General features: G+C 42.9%; 1 protein-coding gene across 1 annotated transcript in view; it reads right to left on the reverse strand.

Moving 5' to 3' along the window:
- The window catches only part of vps11 (VPS11 core subunit of CORVET and HOPS complexes), a 62,667-nt gene that overhangs the window by 8,346 nt on the left and 43,510 nt on the right, over window positions 1-10,811 (reverse strand). The window contains exons 13-15 of the mRNA XM_089016986.1: window positions 10,507-10,709; window positions 9,973-10,144; window positions 1,846-2,068 (exon numbers count right to left, since the gene is read on the reverse strand). Coding sequence (XP_088873112.1) covers window positions 1,846-2,068; window positions 9,973-10,144; window positions 10,507-10,709 — 598 coding nt within the window. The remainder of the gene's footprint in view (window positions 1-1,845; window positions 2,069-9,972; window positions 10,145-10,506; window positions 10,710-10,811) is intronic.

Genomic DNA, 10,811 nt, shown 5'->3' on the forward strand with positions numbered 1-10,811 from the left:
ACTTCTGCAGGAAACAATCCTCACCTGCACCATTGAACATCCAGGGTTCGGACATTGAGAGGGTGACCTCCTACAAGTACCTGGGTGTTACTCTCAACAATAAACTGGACTGGACAACAAACACGGATGCCCTAATCAAAAAGGGACAGAGTCGCCTCTTCCTCCTCAGGAAACTGAGGTCTTTTGGAGTTCAGGGGTCACTCCTAAAGACTTTCTATGACTCTGTGGTGGCATCAGCCATCCACTATGGCATTGTCTGCTGGTCAGGCAGCATCACCACCCGGGACAGAAAAAGACTGGAGCGCTTTGTCAAGCGGGCCAGTTCCGCTGGACTCTCTAGAGGAGGTGGGCAACAGACGGACGCTAGCTAAACTAAAAGCTATGACGGACAGCCCCTCCCACCCCCTCCTGCCCATCCTGACAGCTCTGGGTAGGTCCTTTAGCCAGAGACTATTACACCCGCGCTGCAAGAAGGAGAGGTACCGCCGCTCGTTCCTACCGACTGCTGTCAGGCTTCACAATTCCCAATGATCACATGTGAAAAAAAAAAAAACAAAAAAAAACTGGACACTTGTAAATATGGGTTGTTGCAATATATCTAAATGCATTTCTTGATTCTGCACTATGTACAGTCTTGTTTATAGAACGGTTTTTGCACATCTACATTTGCACAGTATACAGTTGACATTTTTATTTTGTTATGCTTAGAATATCTTGTTTTCTATCCTTTCACTCCCACCCCAACCCCATCCCTCTTCAATTGCTGCTGTGGACTGCAAATTTCCCCATTGCGGGACGAATAAAGGTATTCTGATTCTGATTCAACCTCACTGAGCTTGAGCTGTTTTGCAAAGAAGAATGGGCAAGAATGTCAGTCTCTCGATGTGCAAAACTGATAGAAACATACCCCAAGCGACTTGCAGCTATAATTGCAGCAAAAGGTGGCGATACAAAGTATTAACGCAAGGGGGCCCAATAAGTACGCACACCCCACTTTTTATCGATGAGAAGGTTTCTTCAGCCGTCATCTGTACAAATTTGAAGGTTTCGGACGTTTCGCCTCCTATCCAAGAGGCTTCGTCAGCGAACTAAAGTCTGACTGGTCGTGTCGGCCCTATTTATATATCCCTAATGTCCAGACATGGTGGCGCCGGACACAGCTATGATAGGTCCCTACTCTCAGGTTGAGGGGGGCAGAGGACCCCCACTGATTGTTCCTACATTCCTGACTAACGACTGGCCTATTTGCCCCACTCCCACCGGTATCACCTCATCAGCATTACGAAAGTTGCCTAACCTGTTTTGCCTAAGCAGGCTATTGTATGAACGATCCAAATTGAACCTCACCCCACCAGACCGGTTTAATGAAGGATTTTGTTGTTTTATAAGAATCGCTTCTTTTACCCCACTTTCAAACCATCTACGTTCTTTCGCTAAGATTTTAACCTCATTGTCGTCAAATGAGTGGTTGCTAGCTTTTAGGTGCAAATGTACTGCCGATTGAGGCCCACTAGTATTATCCCTGCGATGTTGATAAAGTCTTTTTTTGAGAATTTGTTGAGTCTCCCCAATGTACTGCTCTTTACAATTTTCGAAACGTCCGAAACCTTCAAATTTGTACAGATGACGGCTGAAGAAACCTTCTCATCGATGGACCACTCCTGTACGACTGAGAGCTTACACAGACCCCACTTTTTAGTTTTTTATTAGTTATGAAAGTTTAAATTATCCAATAAATTTAGTTTCACTTCACGATTGTGTCCCACTTGTTGTTGATTCTTGACAAAAAAGAATTTAATGTCATTATGTTTGATGCCTAAAATGTGGCAAAAGTAGTGTTTGTACCTGTCTATTGAAGTGGTCATGTAGGTCACGCTTCTGGTCCTGGGCACGTAGCATGTCCATGACTTTGCGGTTTTCTGGTCCACAGGTTGGGCACTCAGCCTCATTGTCAGCATAACTTTCAAAGCAGTGTTGGTGAAAGGAGTGGCTGCACAGGAAATGAACGGATGGCAACTCCAGGGGACTGTCGCACATGTTACACTTGGTCTTCTGGAATATTTTTGCACTGTGGGAATACATTGATTTTGAGTTAGTGTTAGGTTTCTTTTCATGCACAGGAGACATAATTACGTGGTGTGACATACTGGGCATGTCAAACACACTTGCACTTCATAACTAAAATGTAAAGGTATATGTATCCAACCCATTGTTTTTTACAATATTGTTTTCCTCCATCCATCCACCCAAATCATTCCATCCATCCACTTCTTCCAGCTCTTCCTGGCAGATCCCAAAGCGTTCCCAGGCCAGCTGGGTGACATAGTCTCTCCAGCCTGTCCTGGGTCATACACGCGGTCTGCTGCCAGTGAGGCATGCCTGGAACATCTCACAAGGAAGGCATCCTAATCAGATGGCAGAGGCACCACGACTGGCTCCTCTCTATGTGGTGAAGAGCCTCGACTCCTAGCCCCTCCCGGATAACCAAGCTTTTGGCCATTTGTTACCAGGATCTCGTTTTTTCAGACAAGACCCAGAGCTCGTGACCATAGATGAGTGTTGGGACGTAGATCGACCAGCAATTTGTCGATCTCTCGCTCCTTCCAAGCCTCATTCGTGAACGAGACTCCCAGATACTTAAACACCTCCACTTGACCGAAGATCTCTTCCCCAAACACTCCGACTTTTTCTGACTGAGAACCATGTCTCAGATGTCTCATCCCAACCATTTCACATTTGTCTGTGAAACGCTGTGGAAGTGAGACGGCAAGACACTAGAGGTCGAGGTTTGCCCTGGAAAGGAGAGGAATGAAGGCTGGTCACAGCAAGATGGATGCTAGGATGCATCTGGGAAATTTAAAAAGGGGTCCAGTTGATCCCCTTGTGTCTGAAAAGGGGGCAAAATTCTAAAGTTAATGGGCCCGATTCAATTAGATTGCCGAAGTATACAAAACTGATTGAAATAAACCAAAATGCATTCATTGGAGCATATTTCTAAATTGCAAATAATAATAAAAACCATTAGTTGGCTAAAATAAATGTTTGAATACATAAAATTAAATTCAAGTCAAATAACTTATTCATACATAAAATAGGCAAACTTTTTCTATTTTCTTTTGTTACTACACAATCAATCTCGTCCTATTCTGATATTCTACGGTATTACAGAAAAGACAGAAAGCAGACTTAGCACAATATTTCAGTGTCTACTTAAACAAATGTATTGCTGTGAAGATTTCCAATGTGCTGCAACAGCTCTGAAATAATTCCCATTATCCACTATTTTTAAATAATTAACAATAGTTTGCTGAAACGAATTGTCACTACCCTCCGTTGTTTCTAAAAAAATGAAAATACAGTGAGACCTTGGCTTACGAACTTAATTGGTTCCCAGACAGTGTGTAAGGCGAAAAGTGTGTATCCCCCCAAAAGAAATTTCCCATAGGAAACCATTAAAATGAGAATAATCCGTTCGGAGGTCTCCATAAAATATAATTTTCAACTAAATAAGCCTTAAAACTACACACAACATACCTTATTCTATGTATAATAAATGTGCTATTGTATTGTAATGAAAGAAATACACTGCACTGTATAATAAAGTCACTTTATTTACATTTTTGATGGTCGTTGATGGCTCTTAATTGACACTTGTTGCTTTCTGACTTGTAAGATCTTACGAAACTGAGGCATCACATTATCATTCATCATGTTGATGGTTCTCATAGCCTTTTCTGGATGGAAATGCTCAATAAAAGCCTGCACATCAACTCCTGAATCGCCTGCTTCTGCTTGTCCTCTTAAAGGCAAATCAAATTCTCTGTGTTGAGGACCTCATTATGGTTAGCAACAAGCTCCTCGATGTCATCTGCATCCACTTCGAGTCCCGTAGGTGCTGGCATTTTATTACAACAAAAGGCGCAAGTCCACTGATTCCACGGACGCGGAATAAAACGCGACAAAAGAAGGCGGGCGGGGCGATCCGTCCAGCCTCTAAAGCTAGGCAAAATAAAATGGCACACTCGCGATCGGAAACCGGAAAGCAACAAACTTACGCGATCGCAGCTAACAATCACCTCGGGCAAAGCAAACTCTTGGACTTGCCAGCACAAGACACAGAAGGCGCGAGGCGTCGTAATCATGTCACTGGTGAGGTGACAGCGACACGTTGAAATGAAATGAAATTGAAGTCTCTTCTTCAGCTGGCGGAGGTCGCGAGCGGCGACCCCGTCCCAGCTGTCAACTCGCACGTGACAATTTCGGTGTCATTAGTCACGTGAAAGCACAGACTAAATAACACCTTTGTGTAAAGCTTTTAGGGCAGTGGTCTCAAACTCGAGGCCTGTGGGCCAAATGTGGTCCCCGAAAGAATATTTGCGGCCCGCCTTGATATGAAAGATTAATGTTAGTGCGGCCCACATGATTGATATGAATGAAACTTGTATGTGGAGCTGAACAAACCACGGTGGGGTAAAAGGCTCTGAAGGGTGGCACATCGGTCAGGCTGTCCAGTGCTTCTCCAGTGAAATAAAAAAAAATCATGGAGAAAGACAGGGTGGTTGTTCCTGTGCTAAGTGATCCAAAATGATTTGATCCAAAATGGCTCATTGACTTAGCTTTTCTTATTGATATCACACATGAGCTTAATGTACTGAACAAAAAGCTACAAGGCCAGGGGCAACTTGTCAGTGCTGCCTATGACAACGTGAAAGCATTCTGCGCAAAACTTGTGTTATGGAAGGCCCAGCTCTCTCAGACAAACCTTTTCCATTTCCCAGGATGCAAGGCACTCCTGGATGCAGGCACACCATTCAGTGGTGAGAAGTATGTTGAAGCCATTTTGGAGCTACAGAGGGAATTTAATCACAGATTTGCAGACTTCAAGACGCACAAAGCCACATTTCAAATGTTTGTGGACCCATTCTCTTTTGATGTGCAAGATGCCCCAAGATGTTCCAAATGGAGCCTTATTCAAATATTTAGTTTTCCTGTGTTTTTTTCCAGTCTGTATCTGCCTTATGATTATTATAATTATTTTCTTTATTTATTACTGGTTAATTCATTTTTTTATTCACTTAATTCATTTTGTGTGTGTTAAAAAGAAAGATTTTGAGAATATTGGAATGTTTTATCTGTGCTTTTCTTGTGGAAATCCTGATGTGGCCCAGCCTCACCCAGACTCTGGCTCCAGTGGACCCGGGTAAATTGAGTTTGAGACCACTATTTTAGGCGTAGGATGGTAGCAATGGTGGACGGTACCGGGCTCATTATTTGTAGAATGGTCATAGAAAGTTACTCTCAGGGAAGTGACACACAGCGTGAGAGATGTCTCAGGCTGAGATTCACATGACAGCCGTGGTGTGCACATGTGACGCCACAAACGCACACCTCGTTCGTGTTTCTCAATGATCTCCTTCTTCTCCTCGACTGTGCTTTTTTTTGTGTCTTCTTCGGCTGAACACGAGTTTGTGGTGGGTTTTTTTCGGTCCCATAATAGTAAAATTATCTGCAAAAAGCTCCTCGGAGGCGATCAACGTGAGAATTCAGAGAGAGGGGGTGTGGAAAGGTGCGCCGGCTGGAGCGCTGTTCGGTCGTGTGCTTCCGCCAAAGATCCGAAGATCACTCCACCAGATCCGAAGATCACTCCACCAGATCCGAAGATCACTCCGCCAGCCGTGGTGGGTGTGTATCGCGAAAAGTAGTGCGCATTCCAATGTTTAATTTTCATTTGATGTTCGTAAACCGAATATTTCGTCAGGCAAGGTGTTCGGAAACCGAGGTCTCACTGTATGTTTGTTTGCTGCTTGTTTTTAATGTATCTTAGCGTTTTACTCCTGTTCTCTCGCTCCATATTGCAACCAACTATGTCGATGTCATTCGATGTAAATACTGCAATGCACCATGGGTAAATGAATATTCGATTAACTCTTTCGGCAGTTTCCAGCAGATCATGATGATGGGGGGGGGGGGGGTTTGAGGGAGACGGTGGAAATCTGGTCTCTTTCCATTACGAGAGTGGATTGAACGAAGGAGGAAAAAAAGAAAAAAATCAGCTCCTGGCTGGCTCGCCAATAGTGAGTTTGTTTTTTCTCTTTATTTGAATTTGGTAGTTGTCAAATCTCCCAGGCAAGTGACAAGAGCTTGATCATGAGCTTGATCATGGCGTGGAGTCGAGCAAGTCGGCTGTGAAACTCCGTCCGACGCTGTGCAGGTTGCGTGTGTGGCTGGAGTCTGAGTCCGAATGATTTTCTCTGTCCTGCGAGGGCTGCTTTTATAGCCATGTTCATGCGTGGGAAAATGCGCACTTCAAAGACTTCAAGGAGCTTCTAAGACATCAAAGCTGCGGTGTGCACCTGTGATGCCACATACCCAAGTACAAGAGTGAAGTTGTTGAAGGAGAAGAGATAAAGAAGGAGATAAAGAAGGAGTTGAAGGAGAAGAGATTAAGAAGGTGGAAGATTTTAAGTACTTGGAGTCCACTGTCCACAGCAATTGAGTGTGGAAAAGAGGCGAATAAGCGTGTCCAAGCAGGCTAGACCGGCTGGAGACCGCCACCAGTGTAGGCAAGTTCCTGCTGGTTTTTTTGTGGAGTAAGATGTACAACGCTACGTAAGTCAGTCAATACTGTTGTTCACTTCTGTTCTTAAAGTAGCTTCAACTCCTCTTTCCCATAGTTTCATTGTATGGCCCATTAACTTAATTCCTCTGAAGGTCCTACAACTCTGGACATCTTCCTTGTCTTGAAAATAGGCATCAGTACTCCGAAGGCATCTTCTCACAATCTAAGAGCTTGGTGAACAACCCAGTCTGAAACACCACTGCCATCTCTTCAAGAAACTTCATTTGGTAAATCACCAGGCCCGAGTGCCTTTCCACCCATCATCCTCTACAGTGCCCTCCTCACTTCATCTTTTCTAATCTTTGCTAAATACTGGTCTACAACAGCCACATCTTCTCTTTTTTCTTTCTTATTTTATTTATTTCATTGATTCATTGATTGATTGATTTGAAGAGTGGCTGCCTTTCCCGCAGCTCATGTATTTTGTTTTTCTACTTTCATTCCTTTTATCACTTTGCTGCTGTGAAATGTGAATTTCCCCACTGCAAGACTAATAAAGGCAAATCCAATCCAATCCAATCCAATCCTATTTATCAAAGTACTCTTTCCAACTTGCCATCACACTGCTGGCACCTGTTAATACATTGCCATCTCTATCCTTAAACACCCTAACGTGCTGCATGTCCTTGCCATCTTTGTCACTCTGTCTCGCCAAGATGGAAAGATCAGGCTATCCTTCCTGTCCAGCCTCGCATACAAATCATCGTAGGCCTTTTGTTTGACCTTTGCCACCTTTACTTTCACCGTGCGCTGCATAGCCCTGTACTCCTGTCTTCTCGTTTCCGTCCTCTCAATGTCCCACTTCTTCTTTGCCAACGTCTTTCTTTGTATACAATCCTGCACCTCCCAATTCCACTACAAGGTTTCCGTATCGATTTTTCCTCCAGTTAAACATCAAGTACTTTCCGATCTGTCTCTCTGATTACATTCACTGTAGTTTGCCAGTCATTTGGAAGGACATCATGCCCACCCAATGCTTGTTTCAGTTCCTTCCTAAAAGTCATGCAGCGCTCTTCTTTTTTCAACTTCCATCATTTTGTGCCTTTGGTTTCTTCATCTTCCGCACGACCAGCGTCATCCTACACACCAACAATCTATGCAGTCTGGCTACACTCTCACGAACCACTACTTAGCATTCACTGATTTCCTTCAGGTGTCACTGTCTATATACAATGTAGTCTACATGTGTACTCCTGCCTCGACTCTTACTCGTCAGCCTATGTGCCTGTCTCTTCTGAAAGAAAATATTCACAACATTTCCATCCTCTTAGCAAAGTCACCATCTGTCATTCAGCGTTCATCATCTGGAATCCAAACCTGCCCATCACGTCCTCATCATCTTTGTTTCCTGCGCCAAGATGCCAATTTAAGTCTCCACCAATTACAACTCTCTCATCTCTCGGGATGTTCTGTGTGACTTCAGTGTTCAACCAAAATTCCTCCTCCTTCAACTCACATCCTACTTGTGGGGCATACCCACTAACAACATTTAACATCACACCTTCAATTTCTAGCTTCAGACGCAACATTCTATCTAATACTCTTTTTACTTCTAAGACATTCCTAACAAATTCTCCTTCCCCATTTCTCTTTCTGTCTACACCATAATAGAACAACTTTAACTCTGACCCTCCACTTCGAGCCCTGCTCCCTTTCCACCTGGTCTCCTGGACACACAGGATGTCTACCTTCCTCCTCTGCATCATGTCAACCTCTACCTTTTCCTGCAATTGTTCCTACATTCAAAATCCCTACTCTCAGTCCTATACTCTTGGCGTTCCATTTCACCTTTTTCCTACAGGCACACCTCCCTCCTCTCCTTGTTCGACCATTTCCACCGGCCCACTGTAAGTCAACAGCGCCGATGGCGATCGTTCGATAACCGAGGCTTCGACCTGAGGATCAGAAATTTGATTCACATATTGGTTTTGGCAAAAAAATTATATATAAAAATATATATATATATATATATATATACACAGTAAAGTCTCGTTATATCGATATTCAAGGGAGTCCGAAAAAATATCGATATAACCGGGACTATCGATATATCTGACCCTGTTTGCATGTAATTTTCTCCGTGCGTGCATAGAAATAGTATCGATATAACCGGGACTATCGATATATCCGATATCGATATAACGAGACTTTACTATATATATATATGATGTGGGTGTCTGATGTCGGACACCCTTCCTGACACAACCCTCTGTATTTATCCGGGCTTGTGATCGGCACAATAATACACTAGCTTGTCTCCCCATGTGATCACTTCAGAATGATCTCAAGGTGGATCTGGGTTCTGGTGATTTTGTTTTCCTTTACTTTCGTGACTGGGTCTGTGAGAAGACTCTGGGAAGGCTTTCTCGGAGTCCCATTCAGAATGCCCGGATTAATTGTTGCCAAAAATCTGAATCTGAAAATGGAATGGCATATACTCTCTACTGTAATAAAAAAGACTCAATGATTGATAATCTCTATAATGTGTATGTGTATGTTATATGACTATGTTATCTTTTGAACTTTCACATAATTCTGTTTAATTATCTCATACAGAAGAACATTTGTCCAGGAGAGTAAGAGCCCAGATCAAGGACCTTCATCACACAGGCGGCAATGTCTACTACCAGTAAGAATTTAGTTTGCTGACGAAGTTTCTTGGATAAGAAGTAAAACGTCTGACACCTTCAAAGAAGTACAGATGACGGCTGAAGAAACCTTTTCATCAATGTATGGTAGAAGTTAGCCAACTACACTGCACATTACTAACATATTTACTGCTGTTAGGTTTGTTTCTTTAAGCCACACCATGCCAATCATGGCCCACCCATATTTCCAATTCCCATGAACATTATCAAAACAATATGTGCTCTATAACACTATAAAACTCGGGTCTGGCATGAAGTTGTACCAGCCTTGATGATGACAGCTTTCGCACTACCAACAGGCACGTCTGGCTCTGTGGTATGAATCTTCCTACTCCCCAACTGGTGTCGCTCCTGTACTCTGGCTCGATTTGCCCTCTCGTCTATTGTGGTGTCTGATGATAAATTGATAAATGAAGCCATTTCCAATTATGGTCATCACAATCCTCAATAGCATACCAAAAGATCTGCTGAGTTCAACCCAACTCAATCAAAAATTCTGCTTACTAGAGAGTAAACAGAATACGAGCTGTGATGCTGCTTTTTAGTCGCAGTGCATAAACGACTTACAAATAACATCAATGAGATACCACAAATGACAAATAAGATTTTTCAGTTTAAAGTATCATAGATTTTTAAGAGGAAATATTGTTTTGAAAACCACCTCTTCAACAAAGCTAATGGTGAAACAAACTCCTATTAACCCACCTTGTCTTGAGCTCCTCGATCTCAGAGCGTAGATGAGCAGTTTCTTCTCGATATTGGCGTATTTTACGTTCATCCTCCTCAATCTGATGGTTTTCCCTCTGCAACTTGTTGATCAGGTAGTCTTTGATCACAGATAGAGTTGCTGTCGAGTTGTGTGCCAGTGTCTGCACTACTGCAATCAAACAGCAATCAAGCTAAAATTTACGTACCGTATTTTCCGGTGAGTAAGGTGCACCAGAGTATAAGGCACACCCCCAAGGAATAGTGTATTTTCAAACTTTTTCCATATATCAGGCACACCGGCGCATAAGGCGCACCTTCAATGAATGAAACAAGTTTTCGGTGGCTGCTGACAGTAGTTGCGAGACCTGTTGTGGCTCAATATTACTTCACATATAAGGCACACGTGCGTATTAGTAAGCCTAAGGTCATCTTTTGAAGAAAATAAAGGCTTTTAGGTGTGCCTTATACACCAGAAAATACAGTATTTTTGTTAAAATTGGAAAAAAATTATAAGTGCACTTTAAAACATACCAAGCAAAGGAGGCATCAGGTTATTTTGGTCAATGTGATCCAAAACCTCACTAATGTAGGCCTTGCAGTCTTCTTCTTTTCTGGCAAAGTAGCCCAAGGCTTGCTCCCAAAGGCAGCCTTCCTGGTCACCAAAATGTTTACAAGCTTCAACCACTTTATCATACACCTCATTCTGCATGTGGTAGTGCATAATCTGTTGGTATCTGTGAGGTAAAAAGCAAATCATGGTCATGTGGAGAGCGGGTTCCTACATGTTTCTCCAAGTTAAGACTTACAATATTTAAGACAGTTTTTTAAAAACGTAT

The sequence above is a fragment of the Hippocampus bargibanti genome, linkage group LG16 (assembly GCF_051943395.1).
Source record: "Hippocampus bargibanti isolate YZ-2025 linkage group LG16, ASM5194339v1, whole genome shotgun sequence".
NCBI classification, from domain to species: domain Eukaryota; kingdom Metazoa; phylum Chordata; class Actinopteri; order Syngnathiformes; family Syngnathidae; genus Hippocampus; species Hippocampus bargibanti.